The sequence below is a fragment of the Phascolarctos cinereus genome, unplaced genomic scaffold (assembly GCF_003287225.1).
Source record: "Phascolarctos cinereus isolate Bilbo 61053 unplaced genomic scaffold, phaCin_HiC Scaffold_5;HRSCAF=322, whole genome shotgun sequence".
In the NCBI taxonomy this organism is placed as follows: domain Eukaryota; kingdom Metazoa; phylum Chordata; class Mammalia; order Diprotodontia; family Phascolarctidae; genus Phascolarctos; species Phascolarctos cinereus.
Window position 1 is genome coordinate 175695537 of NW_027555958.1, and position 23795 is coordinate 175719331.

Genomic DNA, 23795 nt, shown 5'->3' on the forward strand with positions numbered 1-23795 from the left:
AGTCTTGGTCCATTGCTTTCTTTTCTTAGCAGCACAAGTGGAAGTAGTACTTACTTCTTTGTAATTCTTTAGGGGGGATCTAAGTTAAATTTCATCGCATTTGAGGGTGGTGGGTAGTAGGAGGAAAACTGGTTCAGATTAATGATTTGATCATTTCAAGGAACTCTTTGTGTTGGAAATTACCTCTACTGACAGCAGATCATCATTTCCTCTGTAACTTGGAGACCTAGAGTATTGGCCTTGGGTAGTAAAAGTTTATTGTCCTGTGTTCGAATAGCTAGTCTTTCTGAATCCAACAACAGTCCTATGCCCACTGTACTATACTGCCTCTCACCTTAATAAAGTGTTATCTTTAAAGCTCATTATGTCTTTGTAGGGTCATAGGAACATAGATTAGAAATGGAAGGGAGCTTACAGACCATCTAGTCCAGTCCCTTCATGTATATGTTTGTGTTCAGGTCGTACCTTAATGGCTCATATTGTGGATTAATTTTCAAGTTTCTCTTTTTTTTCTTAGGGTTATTGTTAAGAGAAAAGTGGGAAGCATTTGGCCTGAAACTCAACCATGCCCACCAACAAATGAAAATGACTGAAAATGCCCTACTGTTTGCATTTGTAGAGGTATTTGACTTAGGTTATATATATTTTGTAGCATGATTTCTTGACTTTTAAACTGATTTTTGTGGTCATACTTAAGTGCATGATAGAAATAAACGGTGAGACATTCCAACAGAGATTGAATTAATGGGCTAATTAATACCTCTTCAGAAATATTTTAAATGACAGAAAGATATTTCATATCATCTGTAGACCTTTCTTGGTTTGTCTTGTTAATTGTTGCTATATTAATAGACCGATCCCGTTTTTATTTTCTCCTGCACCCCCATTCCCCCACTTAAGCTGTGTTACACTTTATAATTATTCTCTATATCATCAGAGGAGCTTGTTCTTTGTATGTAGCTGAAATAGATAGCGGCTGTGCTAATATCAGGTGGGGATCCAGAAAGATTTTTATGGGCTAGAACGTTGGCCAAAACTAGTAAGAAGTTCAGTAGGGATAAGTATATGGTATTACTTTGGGGTTCAAAAATTCAGCTTGACAAGTCCAAAGTGAGGGATTGTTTGGTTAGACTACAGTTACATGGAAGAGATCTGAGTGTTTGAGTGGACTGCAATTTGAATGAGTCAGCAGTATGAAGTGACAGGTATAAAAACTAATGTAATCTTGAACTGTGTTAAGAGCTGTAACTTCCAGGAATGATAGAATGTTATATACCGTGCACTGATCAGACTATGGGAGTACACAGTGTTCTGTTCTGACAGCCTCATTTTAGGAAGGACACTGGTAAGTTTTAGCACCTCCAGAGGAAAGCAACGAGCATAATGAAGGGCCTTGAGTTTATGCCATATGAGAATTGGTTGAAAGAACTGAAGGTCTTTAGCCTGAACATGACCAGGTTAGTGAGGAGGGGGCCATATATCTGACAGATTAAAATTGCTCTGTATGTTCCCAGAGGGTCAGAACTAGGAATAGTAGATAAGAGGAGCAAAAAAACTCAATCCAACAAGTACAGGCTTGATGTTAAGAAAAATTTACTAACAGAGCTATTTCAATGTAGAATTGATTGCTTTGGTAGGTAGTGGGTTTTCCCTCATTAATAATCTTTATTTTTTATTAATAATCTTTAAGCAAAGGCTAGACTACCCATCGTCATCGTCATCATCATCATCATCATCATCACCATCATCACTAGCATTTATATACTGCCTACCCTATGTCAGAAACTGTGCTAGGGCTTTACAAATATAATCTCATTTATTTGATCTTTACCACAACCCTGGGAGGGAGGTGCTAACCCCATTTTACAATTGAGGAAACTAAAGCAAACAGGGTAAGTGACTTGCCCTCTGTCATAAAGCTAAGTATCTGGGGTCAAATTTGAACTCGGGGCCAGCGTCCATCCTCACTGTGACATCTAGCTGCATATAGGCACTTGGGTCACCTGATAGTCAATGGAAACCAGGGAGAATACAGTAAACTTTCGTATCTCTAGGTTTGTTAGTGAGAACAATGATACTGGCTGCTATGTATTTCTTAATTAGTTGCAATAGTCTTGTAACCTTTTTATGTCTCTGTATTTTAGGGTACTCTGGCACAGGCAGTAAAGAAAGGAGAATGGATTTTACTGGATGAGATTAACCTGGCAGCCCCAGAAACATTAGAATGCCTGAGTGGTTTACTGGAAGGATGCTCTGGCTCACTGGTTTTGATGGATCGAGGAGACACAGGTAACATATTATTGTTAGTGACTTTATGTGCTGCCAGGCTTTTTGGTTACTTAAGAGAATGATTCTTATGGTCACAGATGCAAGATGAGGCTTCATTCATTCATTGAATGAATTTTTATTGACTGCCTCTTAAATATAGCCATTTTTGCTATAGCCACTTGTGGTAAGTAACTACCTTGAAGAATCATTTTTCCTCTCTGGCACTTAAATTTTCTCATATTCAAATTAGGGAATTGGATTATATTGTCTACAAGGCTGCCTTCAGCTCTGCATGCTGTGCTTCTGTTATGCTTTGAACTATTGAGGTCTTGACATAGGATTCCAGCTCACAAAAGGGCTTGTGTCTTATTTGAGGAGATACGAGGTGGACATCTGAAAAGTTGAATGCTAAAAGAATGAGTAATGTTATTTGTTACAGTAATAACTTATTCATTCTTTTAATAGTTAATGGGTTCTGAATTGGAGTTGCCAAAGGCAGTATTTGATTGCATGCTGGATGAGGGATAAGATGGTAATTGTTGTGATAGGTGAGAGGAACCAAAATCTCACTGTGGACCAGGCCAATCTAGGCCAGGCTGAGAGTAAGGAAGCATTCAGATGTGACTGGAAAATGCTTGGAAACCAGGTGACATTGACATAGTGGCCATCATGATCCACTCCAAGCTGGTTTAAGTTGTCATGAGAACTGATATATGCCTCCTTTTCCTCTCTTAGAACCACTCACACGACACCCTGACTTCCGACTGTTTGCCTGCATGAATCCAGCTACTGATGTGGGCAAAAAAAACCTGCCTCAGGGAATAAGAAACAGGTAGGGAATGTTGCTTGACTGCTGCCAAGGACACTTTTTACAAACAAACTGCTTTTCAGAAGCCAAACTCTGGGTTTTGCTGGGTTTAGATCCCACTTTAAGATACTTATTAGTTTTGTTTTTGTGACTCTGGGCAAGTCATTTAACTTTGCTGTGCTTCAGTTTTCCTCATTTATAAAATGAGGGGGCTGTACTATGCTTCTAAGGTCTCTTCTAGCCCTAAGTTTATGATCTTGTGATAGGCAGAAAGTTGCCCAAGTTGTCAAGCAGTGGTTACTGTGTTTATTGCTTTTACTTTAACTTTTTGTTTCTAGGAAAAACTCATTTCTGGGTACATAGCACCACAGAACAATAGAGATAGCTGGTTTTTAATTTTCAATATTTTAACCTTTTGTGAAGTACTTGGGATTTTTGTAAACCAGCATGTGCATATGTATACACACACACATTTGTTTTTCTAAAACCACTCGTTACTCTTTATTTGATTCAAATGATCATGCTTTTCCCCACTTTGAAATAAATGCACTTCTTTACTCTGTATGATTTATCTAATATTTCCTGTCATAAAAATGGACTCACTAAAAGTAGAGTCTGGGATAGAGAGGATAGAAGTCCTATTTTGTTTTGTTTTTTAATAATAAATTTATTTATTTTTAGTTTTCAGCATTTCACTTCCATAAGATTTTGAGTTCCAGATTTTCTCCCCATCTCTTCCCCTTACCCGAAGACACATGTAAATTGATGTAGGCTCAACATATATGTTCATTTTAAACCTATTTTCACATTAGTCATGTTGTAAAGAAGAATTAGAACCTATGGGAGAAACCACGAAAAAAAGAAATTTAAAAAAAAGAGAGAGCAAATAATATACTTGATCTGCATTCAGACTCCATAGTTCTTTTTCTGGATGTGAATTGCATTTTCCTTCATGAGTCTTTTGGAGTTGTCTTAGATCATTGCATTGTTGAGAAGAGCTAAGTCTATCAATGTTAGTCATCACACATTGTGACTATTACCCTGTACAGTGTTCTCCTGGTTCTGCTCACCTATTTGGTTTTGATAGAGGCCATGCTCTGTAAATTGAGCCTGCTGATTTATCTACAGGAGACATTTAGTCCTTAATAGGTTTCCCAGTAGAATGTTAACAGTGTGCAAACTTTTTTTTTCTTGCAAGGCATGATTTAGAGATAAATTTCAAAACATTTTATCGTTTTGGATGACAATATTCTATTTAATTGATGCAGTTGTTAACATTTTGTTCACTGAAGAAAGAGACCTAGTAGTACCAAATCTCAAACAAGACTGCAGAGCAGTAATTGTCAAAATAATTTGGTATTGGTTTAGAAATAGATGCATCAGTGAAACAGCTTAGGTACACAACAACAGACTCAAACATAGTAACCTAGTATTTGACATCCCAGGGATTTCCATTATTGTGGTAAAAGCTCACTGTTCTACAAAAGCTGTTAGGAAAACTGGGAAACGTTCTGGACAAAGCTAAGTCTAGACTAGCATCTCACATCCTGTGCCAACATAAACTCCAAATGGGCACATGAGTTAGCTATAAAGGATAACATTATAAATAATTTTGTGGAGCAAGGAAGAAATTACCTCCCCGATCTATGGATAAGGGAAGAGTTCATGACAAACAAAAGATGGTCAGGATCACTAAACATAAAATGGGCAGTTTTGATTGTATAAGATTAACACTTTTTTTTGCCAAAACAGAACTTGACATAACTAAAATGAGAACAAAAGCAGTTATCTGGGGAAAAATCTTCTCAATAAGTTTCTCTGATAAAAGTTCTAAGATAAACTGATTTAGATTTAAAAGAATAAGTGGGAGTTGAGAGAAAGTGGATTTTCTTGGACTGGGAAAAATACTTTATTTTTCTTCCTTGTGATTTTTATTTTTTTTTAAAATTTATTTTATTAGTTTATTTTGATTTATCAACAATCACTTCCATATGCTTTTGAGTTTAAAATTTTTCTCCCCCTTCCTCCCCACCACCCTCCCCAAAATGGCATACAATCTGATACAGGCTATACATTTATATTCCTATTAAACATATTTTCACATTAATGAAGTTGTAAGTAAAAATTAAAACCAATAGGAGGAATCGTCAGAAAGAGGAAACAAAACTCAACAGAAGAGAAAAAAAAAAGATAGTGATTCAACTTCCATAGCTCTTTCTTTGGATGTGGATAGCATTTTCCATCTCAAGGCCTCTAGGAATGTCTTAGATCCTGGTATTGCTGAGAAGGGTTAAGTTTATCAATATTAGTCATTGCATAACGTGGCTTTTACTGTGTACAGTGTTCTCTTGGTTCTGCTCACTTCACTCAGCGTCAGACCATACAAGTCTTTGCAGGTTTTTCTGAAGTCAGCCTGTTCATCATTTCTTATAGCACAATAGTATTCCATTACATTGAAAAAATATTTTAATTAAAAATCATTTTATTTAGTAGTATTAGTACTACATGGGTCTCAGTATAGGTGGACTTCATCTAATTTTCATGTCTAAAATCAGAGAAAAAATATTTGCGGAGTCTGAAAAACAACTGCAGTTAGAGGCCATGGTGCAGCTTTAGCCAAGTCACATTTTTGAAGGATGTGTAGCCTCTATTCAGACTTAATATAGTATGCTTTCTAAATTAAAAAAAATTTTTTTTAAATTTTCCTTTGAAAAGCTAATGATTTCTTCTCTTTTAGCAGCAAATTGATTTTATAAAAAAAACAATTTTAGAAAGGTCTTATCAGGAAATTTAACATACTTTATTTTAAATAAATAATATTTAATTTGTTTTCTAGACTAACTGAACTATATGTGGAAGAATTGGAGAGTAAAGAAGATTTGCAAATTCTTATTGTGGATTATCTGAAAGGATTGAATGTAAACAAAAACATAGTTCAAGGAATTATCAAGTAGGTTCTAATATGACTAGAAAGACTTTTTCTAAAAGAAAGTTACATACTCATTATACAGTACACTTGACTTTTGATCTCAGAAGATTATTGTAGAGGTAGCTAGTTTTTTAATTTTGAATATTTTAACCTTTTGTAAAGTACTTGGGATTTTTGTAAGCCAGTATGTACATTTGCCTATGTGTGCGCACATACGTGTTCATGGATATGCATAAACAGTTATTAGTTATAATTATGGTTTCAGTCTAGACCTATCCAAATAAGTTCTGGTCTTTTTGTTTACAGTTTGATTAATAGGATTGGCTACATTATAGAGGCATGTTTTATGATAGTAAGCACATTGAGAATTGACTTGAGGGTATTTTCAGACCACATAATTGTGCTGCTAGTGTTTTAATCAGTTTGGGTTTGTGGGTACATGTGTACATAAGCTTTCCCCATGTGTACATAAGCTTTCCCCTAATCCCCCAGTAAGCATTTCTCATAGAATTGAACTCTTTCCCTGGTCTTTTCTCCTCTCTTGAATATTTGCTTCTGGAGGGCAGGGTATTTGTTTCATTTTTGTGTCCAGTATTTAGTACCTAGCATAGTGCCTTATATGTATATATATATTTTTTTGGATCAGACCTATGATTTCATTAGTATAGGGAATTCCCAGTGAGTAAATTACCTCTACCAATGCAAATTTGGCACCTTCTCAGAAATTTATAGTTTGAGAGAATTGACCAAGGCACTGCAATGTTAAATGATTTTCTAGGATCACACAGCCAGTGTATTTCAGAGGTGGGACCTGAATTCAGATCTTTCTGACTCCAAAGCTAGCTCTTTGTCCCTGTACTATGTGCTGTCTGTCACATGTTGTGCATAGTAAGAACATAATACATGTTTGCTGAATTGAATGTGTGTACTGGTATGAGTATAATACTTGTAATTATGAGGTCTGAGTCCTGTTCTTACTGTTACTAACTAGTGGTGGGACATGAAGTCTTTTACCTTTCCTTGCCTCTTATCTCTAGAAGACCAGATAAAAATTCAGGGTTAGTGGTAGTTGTGGTGGTAGTAGTAGCAGTAACAGTAATGGTACTAGTACCGCTAAGAACAATAGTTGTGGGACTTTAAAAAAAGGTTTTACTATTTTGTAGCACTATTTAATGGCCAGCAGGCATAGTGGTATGTGACCTAGGTGGAAATTGTATTTTAAGTAGAAGAAAAATCTGTATCAGTGGAATAGCTTTTTGTTTAGAAATTGAAGGGCTAGTATTATAATAACCAGTTATTTAACCCTTCCTTATAGCTTCTACATAGCTGTGCGAAAGGAGTCTATGAACAAATTGGTGGATGGGACAGGCCACAGACCTCATTACAGCCTTCGCACCCTCTGCAGAGCACTGAGATTTGCTGCTTCCAATCCTTGTCACAACATCCAGCGCTCCCTGTATGAGGTGAGATGGGCTTTTACCTACTGCCGGTCTTTGTGGAAGAGAAGTGGTTGTGAAAATCAGTTAGGGAGTTAAGTAGGAAGAGTGTATCTTTTAAAATTATAATCTAAATAATACAATGCAACAGTTATTCACCTAGAAAGAACATCAAATCCATATGTAAAAGCATGAACTCTAATTATAGTTTTAAAAAATGATGTGCATATAAACTTCATGAAAATACTATCTTATTTGCTTGAGTTCCTTTAGATCCTCTTCTGTGCACATTATTTGATTTTGTTAGTTATCTTCTATATAGTTATCAATGATTATATGTTCTGATTCTTTCTGTGCCTTTGATTGGATATGAGGTTGTTTCTAGAGAGAAGAAACAAAAAAATATATATAAATATACATGTTTATATATATATATATACATATATATATATGTACATATATATATATGCATGCATGCACACACACACACATACATACGTACATACATACATACATACATACCTACCTACCTAGAGAGAGAGAGAGAGAGAGAGAGAGAGATAGTAGTTTATGTGTATTTTTCCATTTAGTCTCAGAATGCCCCTGATTTAAGAAACCAACTGGAAATTTATTCTTGGCTATTTTCTACCACTTTACCACATTTTAAATGTTTATGTAGAAGCAGTGTGGCCTTTGCAAATTGAGTAAAGAGAATTTTATGTGGTTAAGTCGTTGATTCAGTCAGACTTTTATTTTCTTGCTTAGTCAAGGCATTTCTTTGTTTCTCCTGTATACAAGGGAAGAAATGGACCACAGGCATGTCAATAGGTGTTATTGTCAAGTTCTTCCCTGATCTGAGAAAAGGGGTACTCAATTTTGTAGCTTTGGGGTAACAAAAATCTCATGGGGGTATTATCTAAGGTAGATAAGATAGTGAAGGTATACAAATATGGTAGATTAAGGAAGTATAAAATGTAACCAGCTCTGAAGGAACAGATAAAACAACAAAGCATAATTAATGTCAGTAAGTTAATTCAAGCAAGTTATACAAGTACTTTCATTGTTCTGTTTCGAGGTAGTAGCAGGCTGCCTGTGGGAACAGCCATAGTTCTTCAGGTTAGCAATATCTAGTCTGCCCATAGCCTTTTGCAGTAATGCTACGTGGCTTTGTAGCAAACAAGTTTGCTTTGAATTTCACCTAAAGGTAAATGCCTGGTAACTGCAAAATAGTAATTAGTATTTTGTAATAGTGTTTTCAGAGTCAAAATAGCTGTTTTTTCCTTTTTTTAAGGGCTTTTGCTTGGGTTTCCTTACACAACTTGACAGAGCATCACACCCTTTAGTTCAGAAACTCATTTGTCAGCATGTTATATCCAGTAACGTCAAAAGTCTGCTTAAACAGGTATGTTCATTTTGACTGTTTAGACTAATATTGGAGATATTTTCATATCAGAGTTTCAAATCAATTTAGTGTGGATGAGTTGGACAAATGAAAGACCATGTTAAAATCTTGAATCCTGTCAACCATTTAGCCTTCATTCATTGATGTGTCTACTGTATGCCAAGCATTGTGCTATTTGTAAGAATCTACATTAAATGTATAATTGAGAGATGCTGAATAAAATGGATATTACAAAAGGACTGACAATCTTGTATGTATGCTTTTTAAGGATAGAAATACTGTTTGATTTTCTAAATCTGGGTGTCTGTCCACACCTACCCCCACATTCCCCTTAGTCTACCATGATTTTTACATTTTTGGAGGGAGGAAGGGAAGGACCCAGGAATGAGCTTTTCATTGATATAAGGAATTCCTTTCAATGAGAAAGCTCCTACCAACAGTGCAGATTGGCATTTACTCACAATTTATAGTCTTAGAAAGTTGCCTTGGCAAACTGACAGATTAAGTGATTTACCCAAGGCCAGGCAGCCAGTACATAAGAGAGGAAGCACTTGAATGCAGGTCTTCCTGAGTGAAATTGACTCTTTACTGCTCCATGTGACTGACTATCTATCTGCACATAGTAGGTTCTTAGTACAAATTCTCGAAATTTAATTACTGGTTAATGAATATTCCAGTTACTAGCACTTGCAGTCTTTCTAAGTTTGAAAGGAACGACTAATAGGCTTATTCTCTCAATTATTGATGAAATCTCATTAAAAAACCTGTTTTCTGTAATTTAGTGACAGTATTTTTTGTGGTTTGTGATGGTTAGTTGAAAGGCAATTCTTCCTCTCCTGTCACATCTCTAGAGTGTTAAATCGAACAGAGGTAGCCACATGGTGCAATATGCGCTGGCCTTGGACTCCAGAGAGGCTGGGCTCATTTCTGGCATCTGCTGGCTGGGTGACCGGGGCAGTTAACACCCAGTACCTCTCCCAGACCCTGAAGTTGCAGAGTAGACTGTTTTGTGCTGATAGACTGAATTTCCTCTTACTGGTCTCAGATATAAGAAGTGCAATAGCCAACAGTCCCTGGTCCTGGAATCTTGAGTGTCTGAGAACTAATGCTTTCAGAGAGGGCCTTTCAATCTCTGTAACCTTTGTTCTCACTATGCCCTGATGAGGGTCTTCTAAAATCTGCTATTTTATTTATCCAGCACTGTGCTATAGCCATTTGGAATCTAAGCTGATTGTTAAATTTTTTCATTGGCAAACTCTACAAATTGAGGCTCGATTTATTGTTTTGATGATACGCTACAGGAAATATTTATCAAGCACCCACTATGTGCCAGTTGTTGTTATTGTTTAGCTGTTTGTGCCTGACTCTTCATGACCCCATTTGGGGTTTTCTTGGCAACAGTAATGGAGTGGTTTGCCATTTCCTTCTCCAGCTTATTTTACAGATGAGGAACTTAGGCAAACAGGGTTAAATGGCTTGCCCAGAGTCACACAGCTAGTGAGTATCTGAAGCCAGATTTGTACTCAGGAAGATGAGACTTTCTAACTTCAGGCCTGGCACTCTATCCATTGTGCCACCTAGCTGCCTACACACCTACTATGTTCCAGATCCTATGCTAAATGCTGGGGATACAAATAAAGAAAAAGAGTCTCTGTCCTCGGACAGCTTACATTCTAATGGCCATATAGGGGCATGGTGAAGAGGAATATGGAGTTGAAGCTAAAAGTTAACTCAGATGGCACACGAAGAGATGATTAGGGATTTGAGGCCTCTATAAAGGGAGGCTCTAGAAAGAGTTTTTTGCTCAGCCCTCCTATTCTCCAAACAAGTGTAAAGGCAATGGAGAGTACTCATGGGGTGTGGGTACCAAAGCTTGAGGAATCTAAAATGATGATGACTTTATCTTGGGATGGAGAGATGGGGGCAGCGTGATGAAGATGATGTTGAAACCAGGCAGAACAATTGGTGGCAAAGTTGATTGTCTAGGCTTAAGAAAGTGATGTAGAAAACGTTAATAATGTAGATTAAATTTAAAAATATGTCCCGCATATATTTTCCTACTTTAGAGATCCAGTTATTAAACAGCTACCAGACTACCCTTGCCTATATCAGTATTAGAATATTTTTCTTGGGGTATGTCTTAAATGTCCCTCAGAGAGCTATCTTATATACTTCTCAGAATTTTGGAGGTTCAGATCATGATACAAAATCCTTTCTGCAATATAACATTGGTCTCTTTTATAAGATGCTGGTTTATAATAATTGTATATTTTAGGAGTTTTTTTTTTTTTCAGAGAAGAGAGGAAAATCTAGTCAAATGATATCCTTGTGAAACTTTTGGGTGAACTATGTTCTCAAACATTTAAGATTTAATGCTTCAGTTCTTTTATTCTGTAAGCTATTTTATTACTTCTTGCTTGAAAGAAACTCGGCTGGTGCTTTTCACTGTTGTAAATAACCAGAAGGAACTGGCCTTCTAGAGAAGTTTCCTTCCTTTTCTTTTTTTCTGTCTTGATGTATCCTTACTTGAAAGAAAGTAAGAATGGGTTTCTGATTGTGTATTATTTTTTAATGTATATCTTTCAGCCCATTCCAGAGCCTAAGGGAGGTCGGCTTATCCAGATTGAAGGATACTGGATTTCAGTGGGAGATAAGGAGCCCACAATAGATGAAACATATATACTCACTCCTTCTGTTAAACTTAACCTGAGAGATATTGTCAGAGTCGTCTCTGCAGGGTATGGTGGTTCTTTTTCTTCCTTCTTATATGTTTCGTCAGTAACGGTACAATTTGACAAATTGGGGTGCACAAGATTTCATATACTTTTTATGATAATTTCTTAAATTTTTTTTTACATCATATACTCTTCCTTGCTATATTTCCCTCTCCCCTTCCCCCAGCCCACTGAGAAGGCAAGAAATATGATATACATTATACATATGAAGTCATGCAAAACATATTTCTTTATTAGCTATATTATCCTTCTCTAATTCCTCCTCACCCTCTTCCCCCTCCCCCCAAAAGCAAGAAAAATAAGTTAAGAAAAAATATGCTTCGGTTTGCACTATTGAGTCCGCCAGTTTTCTCTTTAGAGGTGGATAGCATTTTATGTCATGAGTCCTTTGGAGTTCTGGTGGATCATTATATTAATCAGAGTTACTAACTCAGTTGATTACAGTTGATTATATTTATGATATTGCTATTTCTGTGTAGGTTGTTCTTATAGTTCTGTTTACTTCACTTTGCATCAGTTCATACGAGTCTTCCCGGGTTTTTCTGAATTCATTCCCGTCATCATTTCTTATGGCACAATGGTATTGCATCACATTCATATACCATAATTTATTCAGCCATTCCACAGTTAAGGGGCATCCCTTCAGTTTCCGTTTCTTTGTTACCATGAAAAGAGCTATCATAAATATTTTCGTACATATGGTATTCAGTAAAAATTTAAGCGAAACACCAAAATTCAGGGTGTTTAAATTTTTACTAAGAGAGTAGAGAAAAAAGGATCCCAGTGTGACTTCCAACAAAGTCTTCTTCCAGTGCCTCATTGTGAGAGACATGGAGTTGGTTCTGCATTTTTGGAAACTTTGCTAGTAAGAGCACAAGTCTCTTATAGGTCCCACAAGGCCGGAAAACACAGTTATCCAAGGACCAAGCCTAACTAAGCTTGGAGAGGCTCATCACTCAATATTGAGTCATAGAGTTACGGCTGCAAGAGACTTTAGAAGTCATTTTACAAATGAAGAAAGAGCAGACCAGGACAATTAAGTGACTTGCCCAGGATCACACAGGTAGGAAGGCTCAGACTTGAGGTTTGATTCCAGAAAGTCTTGACTCAAAGCCACTGCTGCTTTCACTCTATTGTATGATGAAGCCTGGGGCCAGAGCAACTCAGAAAACCACCTATTCAGCTATAGAAGGTTAGGATCTGTCTCAGGGGAAAGGAGGCACGCCATGTTAATGAATGGTTGCTCTTTTGAAGTGTTTGAAATGTTATTAAAATTTTAACTTTAAATTAAATTGAACTTTAGCAAAACACTAAGTTCATTTGCTCTGTGTTGTTTACTTCTGATCTCTCCCCTGTCTGTGTCAAGCTTGGTTGTCATTGTTGGTTTTATAAAATAAAGACTTGGTCAGTGTGGTGGATGCAGGGTGTCCCAGAAATCTCTTTGTGTAGTTCTTAACAGTTAAAGCTTAGAACTGGTATATTACTTTTACTATGGTAGTCTTTGCTTTACATCACTCCATATATTTTTTTGCACTTTTTTTTTTTTTTGGCCACCCACTTTCGTAACTTTTCTATGCAGTGATAGTATTCTGGATACTTCCACTTGTTGCATGTGACTTCTATTTCCCTGTTATCAGGGCCAGTTGTTATCAGGGGTTTTTTCTACAAAAGTTTTTGTATACATGGGCTTTTTCCCCCCCTTTTACTAAACATTCTTAGGATATAGCCATAGTAGTGGAAGAGCTCGGTCAAAAATTATGTTCCATCAACAATTTAGTAGAACAAGACAGTGCAGTGTAGAAGAGATTCTGACTTTTTCAAATCTTGGCCTTGAATGTTACCTCAGGCAAATTACCCTAACCTCTCTGGGCCTCATTTTCTGTACTCCCAAAATGAGATAGAGATGCTCCTCGAAGTTTTTCAGCTTTAAATCTGTGATCTAGTATGGTCCAGTTTCCCCACAGCCTTTCTTCCATTGAATTTTATCCATAGATATTTTTTGACAATTTTGGTATAAGAAAGACATTTTCTCATTGTTTAAAATTTTTTTTTCTGATTTAGTTAAGAATTTTAACAGTTTTCCGAGTAGTTATTAACAGATTGATATTTTCTTTAAAAATTTTGTTCTTGGGCCATTTTTCTTCTGTTGAGGAATAAGTATTATTTTTGCTTAATTATTTTAAGGTTTTTATTTGTTGCTGTCAGATTTTTATCAGATATATTTAATGTAAAGTGTTTTTTTTTCCTGCTCATTGTGTCTTTATTTTGGGAGTATTTTTATAGTAAAACTTATTTTGGTTTTTTATTATCTATTTTATTTGTAGTAATTTATTTCCTTTGTTCCATAAAAATTCTCCCCATGCTTGAACTGTACTTTTCCCCTAACTTTTACTTATTTTTCCTTTGCTCATTGATCCAGTTGGAATTGATTGTAATATGCACTGTGATTATAGTGTGCCTTTGCAGTTGTTTTACCAATTTTTATTGTTTTATTGCTTAGTATTTTATAATTCTTTGGTTTGTTACTAATCTCCTATTTGCACTAACTAGGCTTTATTTTTCTAAGTTTTCTATTCTGTTTCAGTGAACTGAATCATATTTCTTCTTCCTCGTTTCCCTTTCTTTATTGCTCCTTTACCTTTTTCTTTTCCCCTTCCCCCATTCCTCCTATCCCTATTCCACTATTCCTGTCCCTAACTAGCCTGGTGACTTTTTTCTTTATTTTTTGGATAAGGTTATGTACTCTAATTTTTTTTTTTAAGCTTGAGATGAATTTTCAACAGATAAAACTCAGCTAGCTCTACTATAAGTCATAGAACCAGAATAAAAAAATCTAGATTAAGTCTTTTGCCCTAAAACCAAATTGTATGGAAAGAGTGCCAGCATTCACATCCCCATCTTAATCACTTATTCTTAGTGAATGAGTATTATTAGCAGATGTACCCTGGCAACACAGTCAGTCCACCTAGTCTTCCTGTAGTCAGTTCTTTTAGCTCTATTGTCTTAGGCACTTTTGCTTGAATCCAGTCATTACAAAAAGACAAAACCTTCTTTCTATCCCTTTTCTTTTCACCTGGGAACAAGAAAAAAAATTAAAGAATCTTTCCAGATCCAAGTTTCAGTGTAGGTTGTCAGCATCTCTACTATGCATTGTATTCAAAGAATAAATCTATTGCATTCTCCTCCTTGAGACAATTTGTTTAAGAAATAAAAGCATGTTTAATCCTTCCATGTGAAGTTTCTTTCATTTAGCAACTCCTTATCCTTGCTAAAAGTCTTCAATTCCCAGGGTTTATTTAGGGTATACGTACGTCGCCTTGATTAACATAAAGGAAATCAAAATTTAAGTGTGTTTGGGCAAGGAAAATAGTTATATATTTATCCCCCTTTAATATATGTGTGTGTGTATTTATTTATTCCAAATAGTCCTGTTTTATTTTTCTTGTTTCAATGATTCATCTTTTAAAGAACCTACCCAGTGCTGATTCAGGGAGAGACATCTGTTGGTAAGACTAGCCTAATTCGCTGGCTGGCTGCAGCAAGTGGGAATCATTGTGTGCGGATTAACAACCATGAACATACTGATATTCAGGAGTATATTGGTTGCTACACATCAGATGCCTCAGGGAAGCTGGTATTTAAAGAAGGTAGGGTTGACAGTCTACCTAATGTGTGTAGGTCTCCAGTTATATGTTTCTGTGACATCCTTAACTCCCTGAGTCTGAGTAAAGGTGATGTAGTAATTTCTGTGTATAAAAATTTACGAAAGTTTTCTTTTTATGGTACCCTTTCTTGAATTTTAAGGAGATCTATCTAGGAGGCCTAGGCAATCACCTTTTAGCATTTATTAAATACCCTCTATATGCCAGCCATTATACTAGACATTAGGGATATAATTAGAAACCAAAACATCCTTGCCCTTAAGGCTCTTACATCCCATTGGACCCCATTAACCACTGCTATGGTATAGAGCTCCGGAATGTGTCAGTGCTACTGGACAACTTAATTACATAAGGCATTGTGTTTAGCACTCTTATTCCCAGGAATATATGGGGGGAGGGGGGGAAAGTTCATACAGTTGAGTGATTTAAGTGGATTAAGATGACATGGTTAAGAAATGTTGAGGAAGAAGCATTTTTTATACATAGTTTACTCCAATGAAAGAAGAAGCGATTGTTATCTTGGCATAATAGAAACCATTTCCCTGTTTGTCAACTGACTGTGCTATCTTTTTTTATAATACAGCTGTCCTCAAGGAACATTTAATTTTAGAACTAACAGTGTAGCAAATTAATAATTGTCTACTATAACCTTTTTTTTTGTAACCAGTTTTATGTTAAAATAATGAGAAGTATCTTACAAAATTATTGTCTCCATCTTTTTCCTCTCAAGGTGTCCTTATTGATGCTATGAAAAAAGGCTACTGGATTATTTTAGATGAGTTGAATTTGGCTCCCACAGATGTGCTAGAGGCATTGAACAGGCTTCTGGATGATAACCGGGAACTGCTCATAACAGAGACTCAGGAGGTTGTCAAAGCACATCCTCGTTTCATGCTTTTTGCAACCCAGAACCCTCCTGGCCTGTACGGGGGCCGAAAGGTTTGTAAAGCCCATCCTTTGTGGTTTCTGGTAGTGATTTCATTCTGTGAATATTCTCTTTCTAGATTGAATTGTTTCTTTTTTAACTCTAGAGAATAGGAGGGGTTTTTTTTCCCTCTTATTCTTCTTGTCCTTGTTATGAGCAGGCTGTCGCTTAGATGGGCAAAAATTAACTCTTTTTTTTTTTCCATGCTGCTCTTTGTGTCTTCTAGGTACTCTCCCGAGCCTTCCGAAATCGTTTTGTGGAGTTGCATTTTGATGAGTTGCCTAGCACTGAGCTGGAAACAATATTGCATAAACGCTGCAGTTTGCCGCCTTCTTATTGTAATAAGTTGGTTAAGGTCATGCAGGACCTACAGGTAACGAACTGAAATTTATCTCTCAGTGAACTCCCAAATTCCCTCCTATTGATCCTTGGTTCAGATCCGAGCCCTTAAACTTATTACCTGTGTAACCTTGGGGAAGTCATTTAATTTCTCTGGGCCTCAGTTTTCTTATGTTTAAAATGAGGTTTTTGGACTAGATGATGTCTTAAGGTATGTCTAAATGCAGCTTTAAATCTGTCATGCAATAAAATTTGCAACATTCATTCCCCACAATTTCCTCTCTATGGAGAGTAGGGAAGTGATTATTTGTAATATATTGAAAAATTTGTTTTGGAAGTCTTTCTCAGACTTGCCCAGGTTTCCCATCAGAATGTATTTCAGATTGGATAAAAGTAATAATTTAGTAGATGAGGCAAGAAAGCATTTGTTAAATGTTTACTATATGCCAGGTACTGTGTTCAGTGGCTGGTGATACAGATATAATAAAAAAGAGAGATAGTTGCTGTCCTGAGTAGACTCCATTTTCATATTTATGTTTTATTAATGGGAGCTTAAAAGAGGTTGAAGTCTGGAAAGTCAGAAGCACAGATAGGAGGTTTGGCCCCTCTCCTAAATGGAAGAAGCTCCAGAAGGAAATCACCTCTAGGAGAAGAGGACTGGCATGGCAGAGGGATGTTCCAGAGTGGAAAGGTCAAAGGGGCTAATGGATGTTCAGGGTGAGGAGGTTCTAGGGTAAGACTGCAGCTGAGTTGTGGTGTTGAAGTCAAATGCACTTCCAGGAAGACAGTGAAGGCTGTTAGTTTTAATTTGCTTCTTTAACTGTGTTCTAAAGTACTCTAGGTACTTTAAATATCTTTGCTCTTCAGTTTTTGAGTTTATGTGTGTATTTTTGTATGATTCCCATTAAAGTACCACTTCAGAAAACTTTATGATAATTATCATTGTGATTCCATACTTCTCAGTATTGTTTGATCAACCTCTGATTCTAAAGTGTTAGAATGTGGTTTGAAAATGGATAGTGACCCAGAATGGTAAAAAGTGAAATAACACTTTCTGATTTGTCATTAAGCTTTGGTTGGTGGAATGAATTTTTGTTAAAAGTTTTGTAGTTTTTGGGGATTTTTACCTCCTCTTCTTAAAAATTATATGTATGTAGTTCTGTGAATTTGGTATTTAATAGTTTTCTTTGTTTGGTTACTTTGGTAGTCCTATCGTAGAGGTTCTTCCCTATTTGCTGGAAAGCAAGGCTTCATCACTCTTCGGGATCTTTTCCGATGGGCTGAACGGTACAAATCAGTTGAACAGACAGAGAAGGAGTATGATTGGCTTCAGCATTTAGCAAATGATGGTATGCTTTTGTTGTCTTTTTAAATTTGCAAAGTTAGGTAGATACTTGCTCATTTTATTTTTACTTCTACTTTTTCTTAAATTTTTTTATAAGGCAACATAATGCATAAGTATAATCAATTGACCTTGCTAAGTAACTTCATACTATATTAATTTAAATGCATATTATGTAATAACAATTTTTTAGTAACTCCCTCATAAGTCCTCATGAAAATTTATTTTTTGTTCATTCTCATTCATTTTTCCTCTTATATAGTGGTAGTTATTGTACACTTAATTCTTTGTGTTCTACTTTTTTTCTTTTGCATTATTTTGTAAGGGTCCTTTTAGATCTCTATCCATTATCCTTATGGGTGTTAATTGTGTTATATAGTATGTCAGTACACTAATACTGATGGATTAAATAAACAATACTTTACATTCTGAAAAGGAGTCAGGAAGACCTGCAGTTGAATTCCACTGAAGATCCAAGTGACTCACCTAGGATCTCACAATTATTAAGTTATCTTGCCTTATTGGTAAAATGAGGGGGTTGTTCTTAGCACCTCTAGTCCATCTCTTAAGCTATGATTGCATGAAGCTTGAGTGGAAGGTATAAAGTTAGGAGACAGACATTTGCTTATTTTTACCCTAACATTTCCTCTGGTTTTATTTCCAGGTTTTATGCTTTTGGCTGGTCGAGTTAGGAAGCAAGAGGAAGTGGATGTTATACGGGACGTGTTGGACAGACATTTCAAAAAGAAGTGTTGTCCACAGTCCCTTTTCTCAGAAGAAAGTGTCCAAAAATTGCTGGGTAAGTTGAGAGGTAATGTGAGAGAATATATCTTGAGTTGTCAAGAGACAAAACTGCCTTAAATTAATCACTTTTTGATTTTGTAGGCAAATTTTCTGTTCAGTTATCCACCTTGAAGTCCAAATTCAGTCACATTGTGTGGACTGAAGATATGAGGAGATTGGCTGTTCTGGCGGGAAGGGCATTAGAGTTTGGAGAACCCGTCCTGCTGGTGGGAGATACTGGGTAAAAGTCTATGATTCTTTGAAAATAGCTATTGCAGGGCTTGAGATAGCAATGGTATATCATTGGATTACCCTCTGCACAGTTCTGAGTCCTCTGAACATATTAATTTGAAATTATCCTTTGTAGTTTTTTCAGGGACAGTGTGGCATAATGGATAGAGGGCTAGAATTGAATCCAGACGGTCTAGGTTCAAGACTTGTCTCTGACGCATACTGACTGTATTATCTTGAGTATGTCACTTAGTTTCTGAGTGCCCTGGACAACTCACTGAGGCTCTGTGAATTGCAGAGCAGTTGACAATTTGTGTTCATAGAAGGAGTTTCTTCACCTGTACCACTTCCCTATGCCAGTGAAATTACAGGTCTGTGTTTCCTATGCCACGCATTTCCCTTCCCCATTTTTTTTAAATAAGCAAGTAAATTGCCCACTACTCTATTTACATTCTCTCTCTTTCCCATTATTTTATGGAAAAGAAACTTTACTTTTGACATAACTGACTAAGGAATTATTTTCTTTTAATTGTGTAATTGAGAAGTGTCTTTTAAATTCTTAAAAAAAAATCATAAGAGTCATAGCAGGAATATGTGGAGAAGAGCCAGACTTGGCCACGTTTTCCTTGGAAGTTTTTAGGGTAGTGGATGTTTTTTTCCCATGTTTTAGAAGTCAGTAAGAGAAGTAGAAAAAGATACATCAGTCAATGAAGGAGGTTCTGTTGTGAGGAAGAAAAAAAAAGGCCACCACAACAGTGGAGCTGCTGTAGTGGGAGCATCTCATTTGTTGCTTTAATGATGCTTCTACCTGATATTTATTTCAAGAAATAGCCAATTAGTGACTGTTATATTAAGGAATCTTCCTCAGCCTGAGGTTTTAGAGGGTGTTGGTTAGAAGGATGGAGAGGCAGCATGGAATGAATGGTCTTGAGGTCAGGAAGAAATACCTAGGTTCAGATGCCTCCTCTGAGGTATATTGGTTATGTGACCCTAGGCAAGTCACTTGACCTTAGTGCTCTAGAGTAGAGGAGTCAAACACACCTTGGCCTGCACACTTCACCTTTCCCAATGTGACCTGAACCATATTAAAATGTAATTGGGAAATAGTTAACAAAATAAGTAAAAATATAATAGAATATAGATAACATTGTTTTCTAAGTCCATATGTGATTCACAGGATCCTCATGTGTGGTTTAGTGGCCTTTGTTTCATTTTTTTTTTGGCGAGGCAGTCGGAGTTAAGTGACTTGCTCAGGGTAAGCGTCAATCAAGTGTCTGAGGCTGAATTTGAACTCAGGTCCTCCTGACTCTAGGGTTAGTGCTCTATCCACTGTGCTTCCTAGCTGCCCCAGTGGCCTCCATTTCTATTTGAGTTTGCCTGTGGTGTAGAGAACTCTCTAAGACTAAGTTGAAGAGAAGGTTCCCACCTGCATTGGTAGAAGGAAGACATAGCTAGTTTCAGGTGCCTCCCCTGAGGTATAGTGGCTTTGTGACCCTAGGCAAGTCACTTGACCTCAGCCCTGGTAGAAGGCCTCACCTGGGAGTTTCCTATACCTATGAAATCACAGTGTGCTTCCTGTCCCTATTGTGGGTATACATTATCTGTTTGTTTACCTTCTGTTTCTTTGTGATAGGTGCGGGAAAACGACTATCTGCCAGATTTTTGCTGCATTGGCAAATCAGAAATTGTATTCAGTCAACTGCCACTTGCACATGGAGACATCTGATTTCCTGGGAGGTCTCCGACCAGTCAGACAGAAGTCAAAGGTTTGTTCCATAGTGTTATGTGTCTGAGGCATCATTGTTCAGTCTGGGGTTTCCTGATTCCAGGGGCCATTTTGACCAAGAACGGGTTTCTTGGATGCCATTTCTGTGCCCTTTGCAGGGGGTTTTCAAGGGTAGCGTGGGCTTCCAACGCTTGTTCTCAATTTTTCCTCTTTCTTTGTAATATAGTTAGCAACTCGTTGCATAAATCAAGCGTACATTTTTGTTAGTCAGTAAGGTTTGATCAAGCACTTTTTAATGTGCAGACCCTCTGTACAGTGATGGGGAACCTATGGCCTTAAGGCCGAAGGTTCCCTAACCCTGGTTTAGGTTCTGGTCTTACAAAGAAAAATAAAGACAGTCTTTGCCCTCAAGGAGTTTACTGTTTAAAATTGTGAATGTGTCAGTGTGTATATATATGTTTGTATATTTGTTCTCATGAAATCAGATCTTTTTCATTTTTCACTTTTTCATCTCGTAGGAGGATTTTGACCACTCCAGACTCTTTGAATGGCATGATGGACCCCTAGTGTTGGCAATGAAGGAGGATGGCTTTTTTCTTTTAGATGAAATTTCACTAGCTGATGATTCAGTCTTGGAAAGACTCAACAGGTATGTGTCAGTAGTAATAACAACACTAACAACAACCTGACATTTATATAACTTTTGAAGGTTTGCAAATAATTTTTAAGAATTTTATTTTTTTCTCCCTCCCACATGCCTTTTTTTTTTTGTAAATTTGTTTTTAGTTTTCAACAATCACTTTGTAAGCTTTTGAGTTCTAAATTTTTCTTGCCCTCCCTTCCCACCTCCCTCCCCAAGATGGCATGCAATCTGATTTAGGTTTTACATATACATTCCTATTAAACATATTTTCATGTTGTAAGGAAGAATTAGAATCAATAGGAGGACTCACAAGAAAGAGGAAACAAAACAAAACAGAAGGAAAAAAAAGAGCAAATAGTATGCTTCGGCATAGTTCTTTTTCTGGATGTGGATAGCATTTTCCATCATGAGACTTTTGGAGATGTCTCAGATCCTTGCGTTACTGAGAAGAGCTAAGTCTCTCATGGTTATTGCACAACGTGGCTGTCACTGTGTACAGTATTCTTCTGGTTCTGCTCATTTCACTTAGCATCAGTCCCCACACACCTTAGGAGGAAAAAAAAAGAAAAATAAAAACAAAACAGATTCCATTGTTGCTTAAATCCCAGAAATTTGTCTCATTATACACCCTGAGCCTATCACCTCTTTATCGAAGAAGTGAGAACACCTGTTCCACCTATTGGAATTGTGGGTGGTTGTGTTGTTCAGCATTCTTAAGCCTTTCAAAGTTGTGTTTCTGTTTTTACAGTGTTGTTATTGATACTTGCAACATCCCCATGACATAGGCAGTACAGAGGTTTATTATTCTATTTTTATGGATGAAGGAACTAGGACTAAGAGAATCTAAGTGATTAACCTATAGTCAGACAGCTAGTAAGCACCAGAGCTGGTATCTGGGTCTAAAGTTCATAACTTCTAAGCCTGTCACTTTTTCGCTGTGGGGTGGCATCCTCTCTTACAGTTGAACAGATACAGAAGAGAATTTGTGTTAAGATTAATCACTCTGGAATTCTTCAAGGGTGGCTGATTTTTTTCTTCATGATTGATGTGCAGAAAGACTTGATATCAAGTCACTGGGGAAAGGGAAGTTTGGGAAAGTAAGGAAATAGGCTAAATAAATCTTGAGTAATTCATCTGGAACTGAATTATTTTTGTAGAACCCATCCTTTGAGGAAGAACTGAGATTATAGACAGACATTAGATCTGAAAGTTCCTTTAGGAGATCTGTTCCAAATCAGTGCCTCTACTCAGCGGAAGCATTGTTGTATCCATGTTACAGATATATAGGATCATCTGCTCAGAATTATAGATTTAGAGCTGTAAGGGACCTCAGAAATTGTCTAGTCCAGCCCTCATTTTACAGATGAGAAAGCTGGAGCCCACAGGACTGGAGTGACATGAGCCCAAAGTTGCACAGAGTTAGGGGTTTGAGCTTATGTCCTTAGACTCCAAAGGCAGTACTCTTTTCTCTGCTTCGTTCTTTGCCTCCCTAGCAAGAGTTAAAATGTGAAATGGAATACATGTGTGTTAGGCTGTTTCCTACCTCTGCTGTCCATCAGATAGTCTAATGAAAAGGATTTTTGAGGAAGCACAACCTCAGGTCACAGGACACCTGCAGCTTAAGGTCATAGGCCTTGAGTACTATACTTTGCGTACTAGCTTTCTTTGTGATTCAGAACACCTCTTTTTAATGAACAGTAGCTTAAATGGGGAGTCTGGTAGAAAGACAGTTTTCTTTTTTCTGTTTGGGAAGCCATGCCCTTATAAGGGTATTGTGACAAGCTGTATTTTTTGAATCTGCGTGATGCTTATTTTAAATCTGAAATCAGATAAAGCAGTGATTGGGCATATAAGACTTCTCTCATTTTCCCTCTTCCCTATTATTTTGCCTTTTAGTGTCCTCGAAGTGGAAAAGACCCTGGTGTTGGCTGAAAAGGGTAGCCCAGAGGAAGACAATAGTGAAGTGGAACTGCTGACTGCTGGGAAGAAATTCCGTATCTTAGCAACCATGAACCCTGGGGGTGATTTTGGAAAAAAGGAGGTAAATTTCATGTCTCTTGTAGAATAATATGCTTTGGATTCAAACAGATATTTATTTAAAATTTTTTTAAATTATAAATTTAATAAGTATTTTTTAAAAAATCAAATAAATATACTAAACAAAGGCATACTCTTTCCCTAAATCTTTAGCCTCTACCTAGAAAAAATGAAATGAACTAACAAGTAAGCAAGCAATGGAAAGTCTTTTGTTCTGTTCCTTTTTTAGGCTTGTTCTAAATTTACTATTTTTGGCTCTGTTTACCTTCCTTAATTTTTTTTTCTGCCTTTAAAAAAATACATGTTTTATACTTATCAATATTTCTAATTAGTTATTTGTACTTACTTTAAAAATACATGTCTAACAAGTTATTAATGTGGATACATTTATGAATCTCCTGATTTTACTCTGTACGTGTTACCATATTTCCATGCAGAAATCATAATAAAATTTTTTTAACAGCATAATAACATTCTATATCTAATGTACCATAACCTTTTCAAACATTCTACAATTGTTGGATGTATG

The 23795-nt window shown here is 36.6% G+C and overlaps 1 protein-coding gene across 2 annotated transcripts in view; it reads left to right on the forward strand.

The window, feature by feature from the left end:
* Positions 1-23795, forward strand: part of MDN1 (midasin AAA ATPase 1) — a 168675-nt gene that overhangs the window by 48924 nt on the left and 95956 nt on the right. For both annotated transcript variants that reach the window (XM_020963051.2, XM_078155240.1), the window contains exons 17-32: positions 518-621; positions 2145-2289; positions 3004-3100; positions 5913-6026; positions 7321-7468; positions 8733-8843; positions 11430-11581; positions 15047-15225; positions 15971-16179; positions 16392-16538; positions 17712-17853; positions 18511-18645; positions 18732-18870; positions 20494-20626; positions 21105-21235; positions 23126-23270. In XM_020963051.2, coding sequence (XP_020818710.1) covers positions 518-621; positions 2145-2289; positions 3004-3100; positions 5913-6026; positions 7321-7468; positions 8733-8843; positions 11430-11581; positions 15047-15225; positions 15971-16179; positions 16392-16538; positions 17712-17853; positions 18511-18645; positions 18732-18870; positions 20494-20626; positions 21105-21235; positions 23126-23270 — 2231 coding nt within the window. The remainder of the gene's footprint in view (positions 1-517; positions 622-2144; positions 2290-3003; positions 3101-5912; positions 6027-7320; positions 7469-8732; positions 8844-11429; positions 11582-15046; positions 15226-15970; positions 16180-16391; positions 16539-17711; positions 17854-18510; positions 18646-18731; positions 18871-20493; positions 20627-21104; positions 21236-23125; positions 23271-23795) is intronic.